The 24,994-nt window shown below is 37.4% G+C and overlaps 1 protein-coding gene across 1 annotated transcript; it reads left to right on the top strand.

Moving 5' to 3' along the window:
* The first annotated feature begins 10,681 nt into the window (after nucleotides 1-10,681).
* Nucleotides 10,682-24,566, top strand: TFAM (transcription factor A, mitochondrial). Its single transcript, XM_032137752.2, has 7 exons — nucleotides 10,682-11,189; nucleotides 11,765-11,883; nucleotides 13,714-13,784; nucleotides 14,194-14,343; nucleotides 16,293-16,388; nucleotides 19,875-19,931; nucleotides 20,444-24,566. Exons 1-7 carry the CDS (start codon nucleotides 11,089-11,091, stop codon nucleotides 20,588-20,590), a joined length of 741 nt encoding a protein of 246 aa, XP_031993643.1. The 5' UTR covers nucleotides 10,682-11,088; the 3' UTR covers nucleotides 20,591-24,566.
* The last annotated feature ends 428 nt before the right edge of the window (nucleotides 24,567-24,994 follow it).

Consider the following 24,994-nt stretch of genomic DNA (forward strand, 5'->3'; position numbering starts at 1 on the left):
AAGACTATCAACTTTATTAATCTTTCGGAGAATCAGTATTTTATTTTTTAAAATTTCTTTTGTACATTTGTTTTCTGTTTCATTGATTTATATTATTTATGTTTTCTTTAGTTTTTGATTTTGATTCATTTTTTTGTAGCTTGAGGTTGAAACATAATTTTTTTTTTTTTTTTTTTTTTTTTTACAGGCTGGAGTGCAGTGGCGCAATCTCGGCTCACTGCAAGCTCCGCCTCCCGGGTTCACGCCATTCTCCTGCCTCAGCCTCTCCGAGTAGCTGGGACTACAGGCGCCCGCCACCACGCCCGGCTAATTTTTTGTATTTTTAGTAGAGACGGGGTTTCACCGTGGTCTCGATCTCCTGACCTCGTGATCCGCCCGCCTCGGCCTCCCAAAGTGCTGGGATTAGAAGCGTGAGCCACCGCGCCCGGCCGAAACATAATTTTTAAAAACCTTCCTTCTTTTCTAATATATGTATTTAAAACTATATGTTTACCCCTAAGTACCACTTTAACTGCATCCTACAAGTTTTGAAATATTGTATCTACATTGTCATTCAGCTAAAAATATTTTCTAATTCTTGTTTTGATTTTTTTATTCACTTATGAGTTATATATAAGGATATATTGTTTTATTTCCAGGCAATTTGGCTTTTTTTTTTTTAAGTTAAATTTTTGCTATTGATTTCTAGCTTAATTTTCCATGGCCAGAAAACATAATATGAATAGTTTCAATTCTTTGAAATTTGCTGAAGCTTGCTTCATGGCCCAGCATATGGAAATTATGATAAATGTATCATATACATTTGAAAATAATATGAATTGTTATTATTAGATTCAGTGTTTATATGTGCTAATTAGATCAAGTTTGTTAATTGTGTTTATAATTTTTATTTGCTGCTTCTCACAGCCATTAAGGGAGATATGTTAAAAAGTTTCCCATTATGATTGTGAAATTGTCTGTTTTATTTTTGCCTATATATTTTGAAATCATATTCTTGGATACTCTCTCTTACACACACACATACAATTGTGATATCACATTAAGAAATGTCTCTATCTGTATTAATGCTTTTGCCTTAAACTCCACTTTATCTAATATTAGTATGGTTTCTTTTGGCTAGTATTTGCCGTGTATATCTTTTTCTATAATTTTTTATCTTTCTGTGTCCCTTTTTAAATATGTGTCTCCAGTACTCATTTCAAAGTTGGGTTCTATTTAATTTGGTTTTTATCCAATCTGACCATTTTAGTATTTCAATTAGAGAAATTTCATTCTTTTGCATTTAAAGGAATTACGGATATAGTTGGGTTTATACCAACTATGTTCCCATTTTTGTTTTTTTTTCTTCTTAACCATGTTTTATTTTTTTCCCCTTTCTTTTTTCCTTCTTTTGAGTTTTTCAGTTTTTATAACAGTATCATTTTCTTTCCCTCTGATAACTTGTTAGACATTCTTTGTGCATGTGATTACTCTAAATTAAAAGATCTATCTCTGATTACAGTTTAATATAAATTACTTGTATCATTTTCCCTATAATGTGAAAACTTTAGACCACCTGGATTCCATTGTCTCTTTCCCACCTTTTGCTATATTATTATTGTCATGTATTTTAATTTGGCATATATGTTAAATTCCACAAGACACTGATGTTTTGTATGTCAGTATCATTATACCTACCTCCGATTTTACTTTTTCCAGTATTCATAGCTTTCCTGTTTCCATCTGGGATCATTTACCTTTTAGCTAAAGAACTCCATTTAGAATTTCGTTTAGTGTACATCTTCTGGTGACAAATACTCTGCTTGGTTTTGCTTTTCTGAAAATGTTTTTATTTTGCCTTCATTTTTACAGGATATTTTTACTGGGAATAGAATTCTGGATGGGTATTTTCTTTCAGCAATTTAAAGATGTCATTCCATTGTGTTCTGGATTCCATAATTTATTGAGAGGTCAGCTATTATTAGCTTTTTTTTTTTTTCTTTTTGAGATGGAGTCTTGCTCTGTTACCCAGGCTGGAGTGTAGTAGTGTGATATCGGCTCACTGCAACCTCCGCCTCCCGGGTTCAAGCGATTCTCCTGCCTCAGCCTCCTGAGTAGCTGGGATTACAGGTGCCTGCCACCACACCCAGCTAATTTTTGTATTTTTAATAGAGAAGGGGTTTCACCATATTGACCAGGCTGATCTCAAACTCCTGACCTCGTGATCCACCCGCCTTGGCCTCCCAAAGTGCTGGGATTACAGATGTGAGCCACCAAACCTGGCCTTAGTCTTACTGTTTTTTTAAAAGTAATATGCCTATTTTCTCTGACTACTTTTAAGATTATCTTTTTTATTTTTAGCAGTTTTACGATGGTGTTACAAGGTGTAGTTTTCTTTGTCTTTATCCTGCTTGAGGTTCACAGAGCTTCTTGAATCTGTGGGTTGATAATATTTTCATCAGTTCTAGAAAATCTCAGCCATTATTTTATGGAATATTGCTTCTGCCCCATTCTATTTCTCCCCTTTAGGGCCCCAGTATAAAAAATATATATTTGATCTTTTGACTGTATCCAACGTGTTTTCAAACCTATTTTCTGTGTTTTCCTTTTTTCCCCTCTTTGTCCTTCTGTGCATCAGTTTTGTATTGACCTTTTTTGCAGTTCATTAATCCTATCTCTCCTGCTTTTTTCAATATGCTTTTAAACCCATCAACTCCATTTCAGACATTATGGTTAATTCCAGGTTTATTTTTCAGTTCTAAGTTACCATTTGATTTTTTAAACATATTTTAGTTTTTTGATGAGTTCCTAAATTGTTTTTTTTCCATATTTTTCTCTAGTTTTTGAAGTTCTTAATCACAATTATTTAAGTCTTTGCTAACTCTAGTATCTGAGTTACCTGTGGGTCTGTTTTTATTGAATGCCAGACATTGTGCAAAAAAAAACTGTGACGACTCATGATGTTTTCTTCCACCAGAGAGGTTACATCGTGTGCTCTGCTAGTCAAATAGGGTGTGAAGATGACCACCTTAATGCAATCAGGGCCTGTGTTTAGTTGAGGCTGGCTTGCAGTTTTATTAGACCCAAACTGTGTCTAGTTTATCTTTGTTCATAGTGCATAACCCTCTTCAACTGTCTTTGTTTCTCAGCACAGACAGGCTACAGGAAATTCCACCTTGCTTTTCAGTATTTTTGATTCACAGTTTTAGCCTATTGCTCCTGGGAGATTCAGACTTTGGCAAACATCTTGAACAAGAAACCCGCTGTCTCTAAAGCCCTTCAAATCTGTAATTATGTTACATTTGCTGTATGCAACCACCAAACTACTACTGGTTCTTCTGTCATGAACAGTCATAAGGGATCAAGCTCAAATCCTGAGCCTTTAGCCACATCCAAATCAACAAGTGCTGCAGGGAGTAGAGAGGATGTAAATCATTGGTGTTAGTTTAGTTCACAACTTCAGTCTTTTTGCTTCTAGGCTGTTCTTTGGGGTCTCCTTCCTCTGTCAGGCTGTTGTCTTCTCAATACTAAGAGAAGAAAATTACACTATATTTTTTCAGAAATTTAGCTCTTTAGCCTCCTGCCCAACAAAATTAAAACTTTGGCTCTTACTTGAGGGGGAAACTAGTTGTAGGTTGAGGTTCTTTAAGTCTCTAGTTTTGTCATTCTAGCTATGTGCAACCACAAAACTCTGTTTGTCCTTCAGCAGTGCTCCTCTGCCTGCATAAAGCCTAAATTCTCAGCCTCTAACCCGTACTCCAGGAGAAAAATGACCACAGATACTCAGCTCACCTCTGAAAGTCTCATGACTTCTGCAGCTCTCTCATACTTTCTCAATTATACGTTTTTATTTTATCCAGCTCTTCTGATTCTCAGTGGAATTTCTTGAAGCAGAAATCTCTACCTCTTCATTTTTTGATGGTACTACCACAACATCCTATCTTTTCCCTACCCTCAAGTCCATCATCCACAGAAGTGTGAAAGTATTCTAACCCCAAATCTGATCTTGTGGGTTATCAGCTTTAAAATTTTTAAATCGTTCCCCACAGCCTCAGCAGTGGTTTTGCAGAGGGACCTATGGAAAAAGGAAGGCAGATGCTAATGGTTTAGCATTTGGACCCTAACTTTAACTTGGACCCACTTATAACTTCTAACAGTGAAGCTCATTTTTATCTGATATGTATATCAGGACCCTTTGAGTTCTCAGGTTCTTTCCCCTTGTTTAAATCATGAACCAACAGAATAAAGTATCAAGTCCTCAAGACTCTTGTGGTAAATTTTAGCTTGCGTCTCCAGTCTCATCTGCCATTCCCGACTCCCACTAAACTGCCTGCAGTTCTCATTGGATCCCAACCTCTCCCCACTTCCAGTATAGAATGGTGCTTCTCATTCTCAGATTTTGGTCAAATTGTTCATTCTGCTTAAAATGCCCTCTTTCCCTATCCTTTAAATCTCTAATTTTTATGTCACTCCTTTTCTTAGCTGTTGAGGAAATAATAGTTCTCATCAATGTTACCGTGATTCCCAGTGTGCATCTTTATGCTTGCTGGGATCTACAGTGTCTGGCACACAAGTACTTAAACAGTTGTTCACTAAACGAATAAATGAACTAGGCTTTGGAAGATACTTAGGGTTCTAATTGGCATATTTAAGTAGGGAAGGCATTAATGAAAACAAGAGAATCCAAACAAAGGTAATAAAGTAGAAATAGGTGAGAATGGCATTGGCAGTCCGTGTGCAATGAATGAGAGAAAAGATTAGGTGGAGAACATAGATCTGCTGGATATGAAATCTTGGTTCGATAGCAAGTAAGAAGTGTGTAAGTTTTTAACCAGCCAAATGACATAATGAAAGCATTTGCTTGGGGATATTCACTTAGCAGAGTATGCAATTGGAATTGGAATAGTCTATCAAGGTAGAATCCTTAAAGTCATTCTTGTGTTCTATGTACTTAACCAGTCGATGGAATCTTGCCCATTATACTTAGGCCTTTGGAGTATGAGCCGTAGCACCATGTTACTTCAGAGTCTCAGACCCTCTTTCCTGTATTACAGCAACAGTCTCCTCACACCCATCATTCTCTGTGCTCCTACTAAAGGGATTTTTATAAAAACAAGTTAATTGTGCCTGTAACCTGCCTAAAAAGTTGTTTGGCTGTATTTTCCTAACAAACTTAACAAATTATACACAGTCCTTTACAACCCAACCCCACTCAACTTTAAAGAGGTTTGTTTCATACCACTCCTTTTCACATATAATTTTGTTTTCATATGTATCCCATGCCCTCATAAATATCTGTAACTTGCACATACTGTTTTCCTTTTCTGGAAGGCATCTCAACCTTTCCCCACTTGAAAAAACAGTTCAAATGTCACCTACTCTATGAAGCCATCCCCTACTTTCCCAGGTAAATTTAAATGGATGATCGGGCCTCAATCATGTTTGTATGTATTATTTATTTATTTTATGGAGACGGGGGGTCTCACTGTGTTGCTTAGGCTGGTCTCGAACTCCTGGGCTCAAGTGATCCTCCCCCGTGAGCCACTGCGCCCAACCATATGTATTTTTAGAACTTAGCACAGTGTCTGGCACAGTATTGGCCTCTCCTAGGAATTGAGTTTTTAAAAAATTATCACTAAAAGATGAATATTACTATTGTGTTTTACGAGACTAAGATAATATATAAATTAAAAAATGAGTACCACCCACGCACTCCTGCAATACTCAGATACAATCACTATTAAACCAAATTTTGTGTGCTATTCTGCACTCTTATTTATGCATGCACACTCATGCATATGTGTATGTGTAGTTCTTTAAATTCAAACTTATGTTTTTGGGTGACTGAATACTTATTAAGAGAAAGGGTCTTGGCTGGGCGCGGTGGCTCAAGCCTGTAATCCCAGCACTTTGGGAGGCTGAGGCGGGCGGATCACGAGGTCAGGAGATCGAGACCATCCTGGCTAACACAGTGAAACCCCGTCTCTACTAAAAATACAAAAAATTAGCCGGGCGAGGTGGCGGGCGCCTGTAGTCCCAGCTACTCGGGAGGCTGAGGCAGGAGAATGGCGTGAACCCGGGAGGCGGAGGTTGCAGTGAGCCGAGATCGCGCCATTGCACTCCAGCCTGGGCGACAGCGAGACTCTGTCTCAAAAAAAAAAAGAGAAAGGGTCTTGCTATGTTGCCCAAGCTAGATTCAAACTTCTGGGCTCAAGCAATCTTCCTGCTTCAGCTTCCCAAGTAACTGGGACTACAGGCATGTGCCACTGCCCTGGCTTAAGATATTATTTTAATAAGCCACTCAGTTAAATAAGAAAGTATTTATGGGGACTGGAAATAATAGAATGTGAGCAGGTGTTTAAGAAAACTACAGCTTCATGACTGATTTACCTATCCTTTATCTACATAGAGTCGTAAATAACTTCAAAGCTGCAAACTGGATTCAGAGGTGGCAATTTTTATTATCAACATGCTAACAAGGAAGATATCCTTCCTATTATTTATACAGTTTTCATAGCTGTACAGTAGAAATCATAGCACCTTAGAGGATTTATGAAAGGATTAGTGATAATGTATGTAAAATACTTGGCATGTAGTTTAGCAATAAATTATAATTATTACCATTTGTATTGATCAGGTACTTTACCATGATATGAGGGCAGACACATTATATTGTCTTATTAACAGCATTATTCCTTCAATACAATCATTCTGGATTTCTTCCGATCTTTAAGTTAGCTTTCAGTAATATGAAGTCAGCTTTCAGTAACATCCAGTAATATGAATTGGGGTTTTATACATTTGCATAAAATTGTAGCTGTTCTTTTTGCTTGTCCTACCTCCTGCTGACTCAGAATCAGCTTTAAAATAGACAAGCTACATTTATTTTTTGTAATGCTGCTACAGCAATGGCTTAAAATAATTCTGATATGCCCTTAATAATTAAGGCTGCATGCAGACTTTGTTCTAATTGAGAAATATTTCACAGGTAATAATAATTTTGGGTAGCTGGGAACTATTAACATGCAACAGGTCTTTCTTCTAATTTCTCTATTTCTCTTTCCCTTCCTTCTTTTTGTATATTGATTTTAAAGGCAAACTCCAGTGGCATGAAAACTGACTCTATGTCAATAAAAATGGTTTGAAAGAAAAAATTATACAAGTAGTTTTCCATACATAATTTATTAAAATCTTGATTCACAGAAAAAATAAGCTAGGAGATATTCAAGGTATAAAATTTTTTCTCATTGCTGCAATGCACTGTTATACTTTTATTCCTTTTGTGTCTTTATGCTTTGTTCCCCCAATCACAGTGTAAGCTCTTTGGGGCAGGATCAATGTCTTATGCTTTTTGTGCTCCTTTCAAGTGCTTATCACAGTGCTACGTAATTGCTTATGAGGAAACTGTCTTTAAATGTGGTGTTCATAGCATGATCTTATTTCCAGAGATATTTTACTTACAAGTTCAGAATCACATCTATTTATCCTGCTAAAACCTATTAGGTAATTGCTCCTGTTGTAGCTAAATTATTTATCTATTATAATTACAAAAGCAAGACTGCTTTCTCTTAGCAACATTTTTACTTCAATTGAGTGATATCTGTGTATCTAACTCCATTATTCAGCAGCGAATTATCCAGGTTTCTGGCTGCTCCTGCTGTTTATTGGCACTACCTTCTGCTTTACCAACGTGCAAGTATCTATGAACCATAATCATTACTTTCATGTATATGTATATTTCAGAATTTTACATGGTTTCCATCTCCACACACTGGCAAATGTGTCCTTCTATTGGCAAATGACACTTCTAACAGGTAGTTGTTCTCTATGGGGCTAAATTTATATATAAATAATTTGTGCAGATGGTAATCTTTTCACACTATTCATCTCTCTATGTATCTATATGTCTGTCTGTCATCTATCATCTATCTATATCTATCTATCTATCTATCTATCTATCTATCTATCTATCTATCTATTATCTATCTATCTATCTATCTATCTATCTATCTATCTATCTATCTATCTAATCTATCTATCTGTCAGTTCACCCATCTATCCGTTTGTCTCTTCATCTATCTATCATGCTCAGTGTACCGTGCTAGGTACGATAGGGGATAAAAAAAGGCATAAGATTTAGTCTTTTCCTAATATAACTTACCATCTATTGAGGAAAAAAATATGTATACATAGAGGAAAAAGATCAGAAACCAGAGTGGTACATGATGTCACAAGTAAGTGATGGAGCTCACACACTATAGATGATCCAATAAAGATATTTTGGGCTGGAATGATGTGTCATGTTCACTGAGTCTGAGTGATCTGATACAAACGAAAAGCACAGGAAAATGAATTGCAATTTTTACCTACACAACTTACTGTTGGGACCTTACGAGTTGGGCTTTCTGAACTTCATTTTTCTCATCTGGAAATTGGGAATAATGATCATGACAATACCTTCTCTACCTTTTTCTTTGATTTGTGAATCATACAGTCAAATAAAGTTATTTAAAAATTTCTGAAAATATTAAAGTGCAATCCAACTTCAGAGTGTGTTGTTTTAATTTTTCATCAACTACCACAATGTTTCTGCTCAAATATTACTAATTTAAGAAATATTAAAAGTTCAACAGGAAGAGAGGAGCAATGCTGGTTATGTAATATGTGTGTTTGCATGTTAATAGGAAAAGAAAAATTTGTCAGTAGCATGAAATCTGCCAATGGTGGGAGTATTTACACCACAGAACTCAGCAAACACCACAAATTGGGGCTTTCTTTTTTGTAGAGCTATCTACCAGCATATTACTGGCCTGAACAAAAGCAACAGCAATGGGACTAGAGAGGAGGGAATACATACTAGAAGGATGAATGAGGTAGAATCAGCAATACTCCTCATCTGTTGGTTAATGGCAGGTGGAGTGTCAATGGGGAGATTCTAAAATGATTTATCAAGTTATTGGCTCAGATGATTAAAGAGGAAAACTTGTGCCTCTTACCAAGAGAAGGACTTCAAGATGGGTGAAAGATAGTGAATTTTGTTCAGGGAATGTTGAAATTGAACTACTTGTGGGACATGATGGTGAAAATGTACAGAAGACAGTGGTTATGTGGATATGGAACTCAAAGGAGAGGACTGGATTCAACATGGCAGTCATGAGGCTATAACTAATAGCTGAAGTCATGGGACTAGATGAACTTTACAACAAAGGGACCCTGGGAAAGGCTGCAGTAAGTCTTCATGTTTTATAAAGTATAAGCCATGTCTTTTGTTAAAAGACAGTTTTAGTGGATAAAGTTATGTTTCTTTGTAAATTCTGCTTTTAGAAGTAAAATTATCTCTGCAATGTAAATGAGTTTTAAGGGAGATTGGTATCTGATGAAAAATGTTATGGATTTGATTTTTAGGGTCTTTACAGCAAGATTTATACAAATGAAAGTTGAAAACAACAAAAAGTTTAATATCCAAAAGAAGTTTATGTCAAACATTTTAAAGAACAAAAACATTCTAGAATAAGGAAACAAATTATTTTAGAAATCAACTTAAATGTAACTTCTGTCTGAGCCCCATGTTGTAATTACTTCTACTTTGCCTCACCTTTGGAGCTGGGGGCGGGAGTGGGCTGGGGCACAACACTGTGTCTTTTATCTATGTTTAGGGCGTTGTACATAGTATATACTCAGGAAGAAAACCTGTTTATTCCATGCCAGAATGTGAGGTTTGAACAGATGACCTGGAACGTCCCTTTCAACCCTGAGAGTCTATAAAAGGGAAGTGGTTATTACCGCTTAAAAGAAGGAGGATTAGTCCTATTTCCAGAGAGCCAATGTTTTCATAGTTACAGAAAGGTTAATAGACTGTCAGCTCAATATGACACTGGTAAGAAGACTGTCAGCTCAATATGACACTGGTAAGAATTTTCTGACAATTACGGCTATCCAACAGAAGAAAGGCTGTCTCAGATGGTGGTTAGCTCTGAAACAACTGGTATTTAAGGGCTGGATGGACCCTTAGATATCTTTAGGTCTTCCTAATCTTTTTCATGCCATTGCCTATACAGAAAATGGTATTTCTATAACACAAATAAACAAATTATACAGCAATTTTTGACACATCAGTGTCTCAAGGCATACTTGTCACACGTTTTCAGGGCTTTGGTTGGGAAAACTGATTTAGTCTAACATCCTCGTTTTGCAGAGGGGGAAACTGAATCTTAACGAGGGAATGCAATGTTGCCAAGTCAAGACGTTAATGTTAATACTGGAACTAGAACTGAGACTAGCGACTGTGGACAACGAGCCAGTTTCCTCTGCTCAAATTAAGCAAGCTGGAGGCCAGACTGGAAGACTGCAGTAGATGGTAGAATAAACAGTAAAGCTATATTGCTTTAAATGTGGTCTCAAGACCACCGACATTAGAACTTGTTAAATTCTGGGGAACTCGCTAAAATGAAGATTAATGGGCCCCACATAGACACACGGAATTAAGCTCTGCGGTAAGGCCTTGGAATCTGCATTTTTAAGTTTGCGATTCCCCGCCTCTCCCGGTACTATTTCTGAACTCCGAGCTCCAGCCCTGGCTTGAACTGAGACGCTCCGCTGGGCGCGCAGCACCCGCCGATCGGAACTCGGGGTCCTGGATGCAGGACTGTCTGTTACGTACAGCCCTTGTGACCGTTACGGGCGGACACCGGCCAACGCCGGGTCGGGGTGAGGCCGCCGCGGTCCCTCCATCACCCTCCTGGCCCGGTAGAGGAACCCACTGCTCGGGGCGGCCGGGGCCAGAGGCGGCTCAGCAGCGCCGCCTCGAGGCCAGAGCCCTCCGCAGGCTAACGGATTGCGATTTCCCTTCATCTCCGCGGCTCCTATTCCTCCCACGCAGAGCCGCCCACCGGGGGACGCTCTCCCGCGCCTGCGCCAATTCCGCCCTGCCCCGCCCCCATCTACCGACCGGATGTTAGCAGATTTCCCATAGTGCCTGGTTAGTGGCGGGCATGATAACACACGCCGGAGGGTCGCACGCGGGTTCCAGTTGTGATTGCTGGAGTTGTTGTGTATTGCCAGGAGGCTCTCCGAGATTGGGGCCACGTCACTGCCTCATCCGCTGGAGCGATGGCGTTTCTCCGAAGCATGTGGGGCGTGCTGAGTGCCCTGGGAAGGTCTGGAGCAGAGCTGTGCGCCGGCTGTGGAAGTCGACTGCGCTCCCCCTTCAGGTAGGCCCGCTTGCCTGTGCAGTAGGGGCAGCAGGGCCCAGGACGTCCCGGGGCTGGAATGTAGACCCTATCCTTCACTTTCTGCCCCTCGTAGGAGTTCAGAGTCACCCTGGTTCTTTGATTCAGACCTCGACCTTGCCAAGGGGACGGTGGCTTTGAGACCAGGCCTTTATTTACTCTCTTAATACCCCGTACCTTGCTTCTTGCTACCCTCCACTCGCTTCTCCCACCCCTCCTCGCTGTCCAGCTTTGGATCCTTTCCGCCTCCTCTGCGAATTCGCGCCGAGTCTCCGCCCATCACCTAGGCATTGAGGAGGCGGGGCCCAGGAGCTGGAGTATAGACGCTTTCCTTCACTCCCTGCCCTTCCTAGGAGGTAAGGGCTTTGAGACTTCAGTCCTGCAGACGCTCCCCTCCGTTTAGGACAGGGCTTTAATAAGTCTCTAGCATTCTTGTTGAAGGAGTTGGATACATAGTATCTTGATGACATCTCTTATTTGGGATCTGTGTTCATATACATGTGAATATTGACAGTTAAACATCTGACACTGGTTATTTTCTTTTTATTTATATGTAGTTTTGTGTATTTACCGAGGTGGTTTTCATCTGTCTTGGCAAGTTGTCCAAAGAAACCTATAAGTTCTTACCTTCGATTTTCTAAAGAACAACTACCCATATTTAAAGCTCAGAACCCAGGTAAGGAGTTTTGGGGCATGTAATAAAAATACCATTAAGCAGTTAAATAACAATGTTGAATTGCAGTACTAATTCAGTGACTGCAGGAACAATCATTTGATGTCTGTAAAATAGGAAGTTCTATTTTATACCAAATGGAAATGTTTTAAATATAAATGAGAACTAATAAACGGTATTTTAAAAATAACGTATAGTGTAGAAAGCACCCTAGGAAGAGGATAAAAAAGCTGAATTTGGGGCCTCGTTGCCTTTGGTCTAGAGGACCACTGATGAATTATTTTCTCTTGCCTAGCTCCTCCCTTTTCTGGCTAGGGAATTGTTAATAAAGTTGCAACTTCTGTGGAAGCATCCATAAACTGTAAGTTCTGTAGAACTGTAAAGTTCTATGCAATTTACTGCTAATTTCAAGAGCTTTCAAGATAAGAAAGGATAAACCTTTTCATTATAGGAGTTCAGAGCCACTCTGGTTCTTTGATTCAGACCTCGACCTTGCCAAGGGGATGGTGGGCTGTAAAGGATAAGTCCTTTCTTGTCTTGGGTTCCTGAAAAAAACATTTCCAGGCAGGATGTTTGTTGACTCTCTAGAAAGCCTCTCGGCGAGAATAAAAAATGTTCATATTAGGCTGCGTGAGGTGGTTCACACCTGTAATCCCAGCACTTTGGGAGGTCGAGATGGGTGGATTGCTTGAGCCCAGGAGTTCGAGAACAGCCTGGGAAACATGGAAATCCTGTCTCTACCAAAAATACAAAAATGAGGTGGGCATGGGGGCGCAGTGCTTGTAGTCCCAGCTACTTGGGAGGCTGTGGTGAGAGGATCACTGGATCCCAGGAAGTTGCGGCTGCAGTGAGCCATGATTGCTCCACTGCACTCCAGCCTGGGTGACAGAGCGAGACCGTGTCTCAAAAAACAATAATAATTAAAAAAAAAAAAGCTCACATTATAGGTGAGTTAGTTTCAGAGACATGCTTAAGTACCCGCATCTTTTAAATGTAAGAGTTAGTACTAACAGGTATTTTTAAAAATCAATTAATTGCACGCCATCATTCCGGTTAAGATGAAGAAGGAAGTGGAGAATAACAGATTGAATTTCGAATAGCTTGTTTCCAAATGATATTTCTGTTATTGAAATATGAGGCTGTGTTATATGAATCGAGAATGTATTTTGTTGTTAGCTTTTATAAATTTAGTAATTCCTCAAAGACTTGAAAAAGTGTTTTGCTTGAAATATGGAAGGGAAGTAAAAACTTGAAGCAATTGATCATCCAGCTTCTTAAACTAGTAATCAGCGTGGTGCGGTGGCTCACGCCTGTAATCCCAGCACTTTGGGAGACTGAGGCAGGTGGATTGCTTGAACTCAGGAGTTTGAGGCCAGCCTGGGCAACATAGTGAAACCCTGTCTCTACAAAAAATACTAAAATTAGCTAGACATCATGGCACCTATGTGTAGTCCCAGCTACTCGGGAGGCTGAGGCAGGAGAATCACTTGAGCACAAGAGGTGGAGGTTGCATTAGGCCGAGATTGTGCCACTGCACCCCAGCCTGGGTGATGGCCTGGGTGATGGACCCTGTCTCAAAAAACAAACAAAAAAATCCTAGTAATCAAACTGTTGACTGTTTCTGGTGGTATATGTTGTACTCCTTAGTTGTTAGATAACAGACTTTTAATAATGTTGGATAAATTACTTATATTTAAATTAGTTGGATAAAGGAAAGTTAAATCATTATATTAAGTTATGTGTGGTATGAACTGTGCTTTCCTGGATATCTTTAGAAATTAATCCTGAGATGTAAAATTGTGGCATCTTTTTTCTTTTTGTTTCATTCCATAGATACAAAAACTACAGAACTAATTAGAAGAATTGCCCAGCGTTGGAGGGAACTTCCTGATTCAAAGAAAAAAGTAAGCACATAAGTTTTCAACATTGCTGACCAGTTATTCTGCAGTTAGGAGCAATTGTTATGTCCTTTAAAGGACCAGATGGATCAGACTTCTTAAAAAATAATCTGTTATCTACAAAGAAACTTTATATCTTCTCATCTGCATAAATAATGAGAATATGGATGTATGGGGTGGAGGTGAAGAAGTGGCAGCAGTTTGAAAATGGAAGCTGATTACTAAACTCTCACCTTGATTAGTATATATAAGGAAAATGTATGTTTTAATCCATATACATCTCATCCCAGAGCACATTTTCCACCTGGTGATAAAATCTGTCTATCTGAAGTCATGCAGTTGCCTTTCCCTGGCATGTGCTATGTTGAATTTGCCAGCAATGGTTTGTTGACTTACCTGGGTTTTTTATTTATAGATATATCAAGATGCTTATAAAGCGGAGTGGCAGGTATACAAAGAAGAGATAAGCAGATTTAAAGAACAGCTAACTCCAAGTCAGATTACGTCTTTGGAAAAAGAAATCATGGACAAACATTTAAAAAAGAAAGCTATGACAAAAAAAAAAGTGAGTATCATTGAAATACTTTTTTCTTATGGTAAAGAATTGAGATTTATATAACTATGAATATAGGTAGTTTTCTCTTAATAGGCAAATACAATATGGTAGAATGTCATCAGGTATTCTTCAGTTAGGCAGAAATGGGATAGTTCTCTTCTGAAAAGTGAGATAGCCACTAGGACCACTTGCCATTGAGTCTGTTTGGAAATCCTTGTTGCTACTTGCAGATGTATCCACATTTAAGGTGTACAGTTAGTAGAACAGTAATGGAAACTACAAGAACAGAGTTAATGAAACAGTCAAACCAGGAGTAGCAAGAATCTTTGCTTCTGAGTCTTCTTTAGAATAACATATTAATTTGAATTATTCTATAGATTATGGTGAGTTTGATATGGAATATTGCTGAGTAGACTGCATTAATTCATTAACACATCAGAAAAATGCCAATTTATCTAATCAATTAATTGCCTTTAGGATGGAATTCTTTTTTTTTCTTCTTCAAAGAAATAACTATTAAAAACCTCACATGGTTCAAAATTTGTAGTTCCTAGCTTAATGTATTAATTCACATAAATGTCATCGTTTGAAATTTAGACATTTTTTTCACAGAGCTAGTATTAGTTGTGAGGTGGTCAGTTTGCTAGTCGTGTACCTACACTATTACAAAATGATCATCAGAGTTAAAACTATTTCTTTGAAAGACTAGATTACAGCCTTGAATGTGAGATGCCAATACATCTTTCCCTGACCCTAATATTTTAAGCTGTCCTAGCACTAGGGTTGAGGACCCGCCCTGTTTCGAGACCATGATGCCGCTGCTTTAGGGTGGCTGATCTAATCAGTAAAAGGGAGCCAGAAAGATACTAAGAGTGAAAAATAGAGTGTCTACATAAGGATGGTGTTTGGAAGAATGATTACTAAAGTATATCCTCCCTCTTTCATTCTCCCTTCCTCCTTAATGCACTCAGCCCACTGTGCTAAGAGTAGAGAGGACGAGAAACAAGAATTGGACATTTATAAAGTTTCCCTTGTCATTCTCTCTTTCTTTTGTAATTGTTCTTGACTCCCAGTACCAACTAGTTCAGAGATCAAGTGAGAAGTGTGAGGACTAGGAAGTTACAAGTAAAACCCTCAGGAGAGAAATCCCTAGTGATAGCTCTAGAAACAAAGAGGGAAATAGTTAAGTTGTAAAGTGCTTGGAGTCTATAGTAGTTTCAATACTCAGTGACTGAGAGATTCAGGAAGAAGAAACTAAATCAGAGGAGCCCTACTTATAGTTATGAATAAAAGTTGAATTTGTTACTGATTATAGCCAAATTGCTATTAAGAGCCACAGAATTTTATAAATTACAGGTACTCTTACTATCCAAATTCAGAAACTTAAGTTTGATAATGCAATATCACTCCCTAAACTCAGAAATTAAACTGATAGTAAGGGATACTTATATTCTTTTACATAGTTTCTTCCCTTTTGGTAACTAGTAAAACGAATTTAACACAACTATGGAGCTTTAAAGGTGGAGACATTCAGGGAATGGAATGAGATGAAAGATTATTAAACAAATAGTCCATTGTTCTTGGGTTGTGGTGGAAGCATGCAGTGATTTGGTCAAGGGGACAGTAGTATCTTACAAGGATGAACCTAAGATTGTTTTATCTTTTAAAAAGGTTTTGTACATATATATTCAGTTATTTAGTTCATGGAGACTATGAGAATAATAGGTAAAGGAAATGGTTTTGTATGGAAAATAGCTGGTGAAATCTAATATAATTTTCAAAACAGTGCTGTCAAAAAAATTCTGACCGCAAGATATAATAATCACACTATATAAGAATCGTAACATTCACTTTAAGGAATAATCTGTAATGCATAGTAGTGAATAAAGTTTCTGTAGGTAAAATTAAGTCTCATGGAGGTTAACACTATTTCTGACTCTCCAATTTTTTAAATTCAGGAGTTAACACTGCTTGGAAAACCAAAAAGACCTCGTTCAGCTTATAACGTTTATGTAGCTGAAAGATTCCAAGAAGCTAAGGGTGATTCACCGCAGGTAAAGCTGAAATATATTTTTGTTTAATTTTTAAAATATTTAGACAGGAAAAGTCTAGAGTGCCATGTGTCAGGTAGTGAAGAAAAGTAGTGAATATCCAGACAGTAAACTCTTTTGATAAGGCCCTCTTTAAATAAAAATCTTTTTTCTTACCATATACAATCAATTTGGGTATGTAGTTGCCAACACATACATACATACATTGCCAACTTTTAAATTTAAATACTTAACATTTCTTTTAATATGTAGGGACGTTAAAGTTCTTCTGGAGGCTTTTCTGCTCCAGCAGTTCCTAACTGTTTTACAATCACTAGAAAGAATGAGAGTAGAGCTGCAATATTTTCTATAGGGAATTGATTGCAACTTATTGCTTCATTTATATCTTTTAATAAAATTTTGATTATGCCCATAGGGATATGTTATACATGTGAATGTCATCATATCAGTGTGTCAAAGAAAAAAGAAAGCTTGTCAATCCCTGCTGTGGCTTAGTCTTTCCTATTTTTTTGCTTCTTAGAAGCTCCAAATGGGCAATTGCTTTTTTTCTTGTATCATATGACATGGTAAGAGAAATGGATGTTTAGATCCTTAACCCATGTTAATCTAAGATGAAGTTTTTGGCACTCTGCCTTCGGGATTATTATATCTGTAGTTCACTTTACAAATTCTGTTTCCATATCCCTAAATAACATTTGTATATTGTTGCTTCTTGATTTTTTTTTAACTTTAATCATTGTTTATCCTACGCTTTAAGCATTACCTACCACCGTTTAAGCTAGACATTTAACTGTCGTCCCACTGTTGTCATGTTTCGATTCCCCTACCTCCCAATATAGTTAAAATTTTGGTTAGTTCGGTATTGTGTGTTTATATTAGGTTGGTGCAAAAGTAATTGTGGTCTTTGCCATTAAAAGTAATGGCAAACGTAATGGCAAACACAGCAGTTACTTTTGCACCAACCTAATAGTATTAGGATTATGATTATGTAAGCTGTATTCACAGCTGAGCTATGTCATATGCTATGATTATTTTTTCTTTCTTACAAAACTTATTTTCCCTGAAGTTGCTTATGTCTTTGTTTGTTCCCTTAGTTTTTTTTTTTTTTTTTTGTACTTACCAATAATTCACCCTCAAACTCCTCAGTATTCACCAGCTTTTAGTAAATTTAGGATATATTTTTCTTTCAGTTTAACTCAGAAAACTGGGGTTTGTTCCAGTGTGACTGTTGCCTTCTAATCCTAGTATACAGCTAACATCTTGAGATCTCCTTCATTATCCTTGTGGTGCTGCTTTTGCTTCTGTTGTTTACTTTTTTGGTTTACTCTGATTCTTGTTAGCATCTTTCCCGGTAAGGGTGCATGGGAGATTAAATTTTTGAGTTTTGCATGTCTGAAAATGTCTGTATCCTCACATTCACTTGTTAGACTGGGCATAGAATTCTAGTTTGGAAAACATATTTCTTCAAAATGTAAAAATTCCTTTTCTTCTACCTTATTGTACTGCTTTTGAGAAATTTAAAACTGTTCTGATTATTGGTCCTTTGAATGTGATCTGGTGCTTTTTTTTCCTCCCCTTTAGAACTCCTGCTACTTGTATATGCATCTTCTGAGCTGGTCCTCTAATTTTCTTATTTTTTCCATACTGTTTTCCTTTCGCCTTCTTGCCTTTTTTTGTTTGTTTGTTTTTTCTGAACTGCTGGATACATTTTAACTTAATCTCTCTGCTTTTAGCATGGTACCATTTCCTTCAACTGTACCTGTACCTGGTTTTCACAGAGTGACACTATTTTACTCTCCAGAGAGGATAAATGTCCTAAAATTGGCCATGGTAGAAATTTAACCTCTTTTTTTTTTTGAGACAGGCAGCCTATTATACTGGCTGGAGTGCAGTGGCACCATCTCAGCTCACTGCAGCCTCTGCCTTCTGGGCCCAAGCAATTTTCCCACCTCAACCTCTTGAGTAGCTAGGTCTACAGACATGTGCCACCAAGCCTGGCTAATTTTTTGGGTATTTTGTAGAGATGGGGTCTCACCATATTACCCCAGGCTGGTCTTGAATTCCTGAGCTCAGGTGATCCACCCACCTCAGCCTCTCAAAGTGCTGAGATTACAGGTGTGAGCCACTGTGCCTGACCCAACCTCTGTGTATTCTTTTTGAGTCGGAGTCTCACTCTGTGGCCCAGGCTGGAGTGCAGCGGTGCAATCTTGGCTCACTGCAACCTGCGTCTCCTGGGTTCAAGCGATTCTCCTGCCTCAGCCTCCCTAGTAGCTGGGACCACAGGCACATGCCACCACGCCTGGCTAATTTTTTTATGTTTTTAGTAGAGATGGGGTTTCACCATATTGGCCAAGCTGGTCTCGAACTCCTGACCTCATAATCTGCCTGCCTCGGCCTCCCGAAGTTCTGGGATTACAGGCGTGAGCCACCGCACCCGGCCCTAATCTCTTTTTAAACAGTCTTTCAGCCAATCTTGTGTTTAACCTTAGCTTCACCTGTTTTACACCTATCTGGTGCTGCCAATTCCTAAGATATTTGGGAATTCTGTATCGTAAATCAAGTTGCTTTTAGGTTTTCTTCACTGTCAGTTTAACAATTAGCTTACCACTAATGCATCTGCTTTTCAGCTCCCAGAATTTTGTGTTGATAGTGCCCTCTTCTGTTCTTGTTCATGTGAGTTTATCCTTTAAAAAGATTTCTTTGTTTAATGAGATTTTAGGGAGAGCAAAAGTAAACATCTTTGGCTGGGCACAGTGGCTCATGCCTGTAATCCTAACAATTTGGGAAGCTGGGGTGGGAGAGTTGCTTGATTCCAGGAGTTCAAGACCAGCCCTGGGCAACGTGGTAAGACCCCATCTTTACAAAAAAGTTTTTTAAAAAATTAACCAGGCATGGTGGTGCATACCTGTGGTCCCAGCTACTCCAGAAGTTGAGACAGGAGGATCACTTGAGCCCAGGAGATCAGGGCTGCAGTGAGCTGTGATCATACCACTGCATTCCCACCTGAGTGACAGAGTGAGACCTTGTCTCAAAAAAAAAAAATTCTATCCCTTTAATTTTATAAATGAAGAGCCAAGCCCAAGGGAGGTAAAGTGACCTTTTCCAGGTCATATAATTAAGTTCAACTAAGTAGACTTACTGGACTTGTGTTGTATTGCTCTTATTACTGTATCTAAACACTGAAGCACAGATTTTCAAATAAAACCTAAAGCTACAGGGAAGGAATAAAAACAGACTTTGAAGTTAGTTTATGACAACACATAGATTATACCTGAATATTAATATTTCTGAATCAAAAATATGTACCTTCATTCAATTCATTTTTGTAAATTGTAACAGTTTGATAGTTTCTGTTTAGAGAGAAAAGATGTTAAGAATTGATGAGGCTTTGCCTGTAATTCTTGGTATCTTGAGTTTTTGTTGGAATGAATAATAAAGGTCACTGAAGTCCCCATATCTACCTTAACTTAAACATATATTGTTTTATAGGAAAAGCTGAAGACTGTAAAGGAAAACTGGAAAAATCTGTCTGACTCTGAAAAGGAAGTGAGTATTATGGTTGTTAGTCTCAAGTGTCTACTTAGGATATCTGTGAGAGAATGTATTAGGGCAAGGCTTGATTCATGTGAATACAACCTTGTATTACTAATAATATAAGTATTCTAAAATTATTTTCGTATTCTCAGAACCAGTTTGGCATTTTTCTCTTGGTAGTTTGTGTCTGCAAATAAAATTGGTATTTGAAACTACAGCACTCATAAGCCTGAGTGTCCACTGTTTTTAGTGGCAATCATACCCTGCTGCGGCCCCCTTCCTGCATCTCAAGATCTGAACTTGTAACAATTTCATTCAAAGAGATAAGTCTGTCTGTTAACATTTTCCTCATGTAACTTTTATCTCTGGAAAATATTTCTTCTCCAATCTGCCTTTATACATGTAGAAGGGTAATTAATTTCTAAAGTATATATAGAAGCATTCCAGAAATTAATTGCTATTTTAAATAATCATTTTATCTCAAAAAATAAGTAAATCGTTTTAACAGTTATGCTTTTTCTCAGTTATATATTCGGCATGCTAAAGAGGACGAAACTCGTTATCATAATGAAATGAAGTGTTGGGAAGAACAAATGATTGAAGTTGGACGAAAGGATCTTCTACGTCGCACAATAAAGCAGCGACGAAAATATGGTGCTGAGGAGTGTTAAAAGTAGAAGATTGAGATGTGTTCACAATGGATAGGCACAGGAAACCAGTTAGGTCTCAATACCTGAAGCTATTGTAAAATTAAGAAAGGATAAAGTTGGTAAACCTTTTATATTCAGTATCTTTTTATTCAGCTCATGGACTTCTGCCAGTGTAATACTTGCTTTGGAAAACCCAGATAAAGGTTCATGCAAAATTTATTTTGTGTTTAGGAACTACTGAGGATCAGAGTAATCCATGCAAATGTGAATCATTTTACCTTTGACAAAGGTAAATCAGACTATGAAGTTTTTTTTTATACAGGATGATGACTATGGAAAGAGTATTCTTGTTTCCTTATATTATGGAGGCAGGAATTTTGTTTTCAAAATTGTTACAAATTGTAGAAGCCACAGTATTCTGTGATGTAAATGTGCATTTTTCAAAAAGCAGGCAGAACTCATCTAGGTAAATTACAGTTACCTGGGTATAATTCACATTATATTCAGAGTTGATGGTTGTACACGTAAGTGATTGCTGGTTTCAGTTGCAACTTTGTATAAAAGGGACTGAGAAATTTATAAACTTTTTTCTTACTGTCTTTTTTCTAAAGTAAAAACTAAGAAATTATGTGCCAGATTTATGCATATTATTTTATGTTGCATAGAATAAAATTTTTAATCTTTAATTTTACATTTCCTAAATATATTTTAAGATGAAACATTTGTTTTATAGCTTTTCCCTTTAAGTAAGGAATTTTATTTTTTTCTGAATTATTTTCTCTCATCTGAGTATATTGATCCAGAAAGAAAACTTCTATTATATATGTTTTAAAACGAGAAATCTAAAAATCGAGAAGTCTCCAAAGTCTCTGGAATTTGAAACACTTTGCATAACGTATAAAAGCCTGTTCAAGAGACAGCCAACTATGGCCTGTGGGTCAAATCCAGCCTGCTGCCTGCTTTTTATGGCCTGTGAGCTAGGAATTGTGTTTATAATTTTAAATGTTTTTTTAAAAGACTTGTATGATACGTGAAAATTAACATGAATATTTAGTGTTCATAAAGTTTGTTGGAACACAACCAAGATCATTCTTTTACTTGTCTATGGCTGCTTTTCTGTGGCAGAGTAGCTGCCACAGAAACTATAGCCCACAAAGCCTGATATTTACTGTCTGTCCGTTTACAGAAAAAATTGATCAACCCATGGTCTATAGTACAGTGTGATATGACTACTGTTCCAATGTATTGAAGTGTTGGGATAGTTTTTTCGACTGTTTTCAGATATTCTTGTTTTAGAATCATTGTCACCTTTAAGAGGAAAAAGGTCATCACTAGATAAGCTAAACAAATTGTTGCTTCTCAGTGTTAGCAAGGAAAATAATCTAGTTTCAAATTACATTGCAGTATAATGAAAAAGATCCATATACTGTGGAATGATATTCTTTTAAAATTATTTGCTATGGCTTAGTAAAAATGTACTTTTTCCAGTTAGCACATATCACAAAAACCTTTCACTGTAGTTGAAAGCCATCTTTCTTTAGCATTTGTTTATCCTTTTAGGAGAGTCAAGCAAAGGTTTTCACCACTTGTTTGAGCAGAATAATTCTCATCAGTTCACAGGTATAGGATAACTCAATTTATATGCACTTTATACGTTATGCAAAATATTTAGAAATTGTAGATTCTAGATCTCCAGGAAGACTTTGATGTCACAAAAAGATGACTTGTTATATGCTGAGCTTGACAAAGGTAGGAACGGAAGAGAAAAATAATGGCTTATAAGGAAAGATGAGGCTTTAAATATATAAAGTTGGATATTTAAATATAACTTTTCCCTGTGGGTGCTTCTTGCTCTGGGTGCAGACAGGACAGTGTCGGCCATTGGTGAAATAGATAGGATGGGTTTGAGGCCAGAGCAGTCTGGGAGTAGGGGGAAAGAGAAGGAGGTGTGCTAGTGTCTATCACAGGCTTTCTCAATTAGGTTTGCAGGAGAAAATTCAGCCCTAAGTCCCTGCGTCATCTAGAATGGTACTAATTATGTACAGTCCTTAGGAGAATGGAGAAAATCGTAACTCAAGTCGTCGACTCAATTCTGTTCTCTTCAGATGAGCTCAGAGAGCACATAGAGTATTTGTAATGAGTGGTATGTAATGATTGAGATAGAGGAATGAGTTACATAAACATCTTGGGACAAATGCAGCATAAAAAACATCTTTGTAGTTACCTTGCGGGGAAATTTCCTCTGAGTTCTTTTAACATTAACTACCCATATTATTTTATACTTAACATTCATATCATACCTTCCCAAATATATCGGGAAGTTCAGTGTTAAGTATGTTTCTCAAGTACTTAACAACTTAATATAGGGAGGAAAGGTGTAAACAGTGAAAAAAGTTAGAGCAAAACTATTTTATGGTAATTTTATGGTAATATCAAATTGTATTTCGTTCTCTGTTTCTAAAATAATGTAATTTTTAATATTTTAAATAATGGAATAACCTGGTTTCCAAGCCTTTTTTTTCCCCTGACACCCAGAATACACACTGGATCCAAGCCTTTCTTAAACTTCAGTACATGTGGAAGACTGGCATGCCATATACCAAATGCCATTCAGCTGTAACAGTATATACAGATTTTCTCTTATAAAGAATAAGAACATCATAAACAACGACCACTCATATGAAGTCTTATTGTGTGTGTGTGTTTGTGTGTGTGTGTGTGTTTGTGTGGTAAGAGTCTCATTATGTTGCTCAGCCTGGAGGGCATGGGGTGATCTTGGCTCATTGCAGCCTTGACCTCCTGGGCTCAAGTGATCCTTCCGAGTAGTTGGGACTACAGTAGGCGCACACCACCATGCCTGGCTAATTTTTCTACTTTTTTATCGAGATGGGATCTTGCTATGTTGCCCAGCCTGGTCAAACCCCTGGCATCAAGCGTTCCTCCTTCCTTGGCCTCCTTAAGTGCTGGGATTATAGGTGTGAACCACCATGCTTGACCGTAAAGCCTTACTATTTTTTTGGAGACACAGTCTTGCCCTGTCCAAGCTGGAATGCAGTGACGTGATCATGGCTCACTGCAGCCTTGAACTCCCAGGCTCAAGAGATCCCATCTTAGCCTCCTGAATAGCTGGGATTATAGGTGTAAACCATCATGCCTTGCTATTACTTTTTAGACTTTTGTTAATTTGATCCAACAAAGTAGTTGCTGTAGGAGCTGAGTGTTAGAAGGAAAGATGCTGAAGAAATGAAATCAAGCAGGGTGTATACTGTCATGAATAGTCATACAGTAGTTTTTATACTTTTGTTCTTTGGAGTACCAATGTTAGGTTTTATAAAAGTAATTTGATGAGGGGAAAGGGTTGTGTATTTATTTTACTTTCTGATGTTTGCTTAAATACTGTGTACATATTCAGCTTACTATAATTCTGTAATTACGCTATTGCGTTTGGCTAACTCCTTTTTTGGAAACGTCTTTTTTTTTTTGTACAAGGCATATGTTTTTACTAATTGCTCTGAATGTGTATATTTAGATTTCTGAATTGAAAAAAATAGTAGCATACAGTAAGTAGATATAAAGTAATTAGAACATGTTATTGATTTTTCTGGTGTTTTCTGTACTAAAATTTATCACCACCAGGTTGTGCTAAAACAGCAGGAAGTTTTTATATTGCGAGTGACAGTAGCCATTATTTCTCTTAATTTTACCAACATTTACTATAAGAATATTCTCTCCCTCTTTTCTCCGCTCACAGCCACTCTCCCTCCTTCTCTTCATAACATCAAGCTATCACAGACAAATCTGAAAATGTTACAAGCACAGACTACATTGTATGTTTTGAAATTTTAGAACAGTAATGTTCTTTTTAAAATTGAACTTCTGCAAAGAGTAAGAAAATGAATACATTGATTACTTTAAATTTGTAAAGCTTTCCAAAGTAAAACCATACAAAGCTTGTGTCAGTCTCTCTCATCGTTCACAAATAAAGGACTTTTGTTAATTGATGAAATCACTTATTATATTCGATATGAAATATATAAAACATAAAACCATTCTCTAATACATTTCAGAATGTTTCACTGGTTACAGGAGCCAGTAAATAAAGTTGACTCTAAACAAGAATTTTAAATAAACTAAACATTTTTAAATCACCGAGCATCATTTATATATTGGTTTCTGATTTACATATGTGATGTCTAAGAAAATCTCTGACTTTATTCTTTTTTGCCTGTATTAATTTAAAATTTATCCCATTTTGTCTCCCCCTTCCCACAAATCAGGTATACAATGGGGGAAGAGGGAAAGGAGTACATAGTTTTGACACAGTAACCTTTTATTATATAGGTTACCAACTGCTAGCCTTCATATTTTTAGAAAGGGCAGTTTTGATTAGACCCATCTATGAGGTTCTGTTTTTTTTTACTGGTA

This window comes from Hylobates moloch, unplaced genomic scaffold, assembly GCF_009828535.3.
Source record: "Hylobates moloch isolate HMO894 unplaced genomic scaffold, HMol_V3 SCAFFOLD_3, whole genome shotgun sequence".
NCBI classification, from domain to species: Eukaryota; Metazoa; Chordata; class Mammalia; order Primates; family Hylobatidae; genus Hylobates; species Hylobates moloch.

Coding starts and splice junctions, on each gene's coding strand:
- TFAM (XM_032137752.2), top strand. CDS start 11,089: ATGGCGTTTCTCCGAAGCATGTGGGGCGTGCTGAGTGCCCTGGGAAGG. Junction 14,344..16,292: donor AAGCTATGACAAAAAAAAAA/GTGAGTATCATT, acceptor TTTTAAATTCAG/GAGTTAACACTGCTTGGAAA. Junction 16,389..19,874: donor CTAAGGGTGATTCACCGCAG/GTAAAGCTGAAA, acceptor ATTGTTTTATAG/GAAAAGCTGAAGACTGTAAA.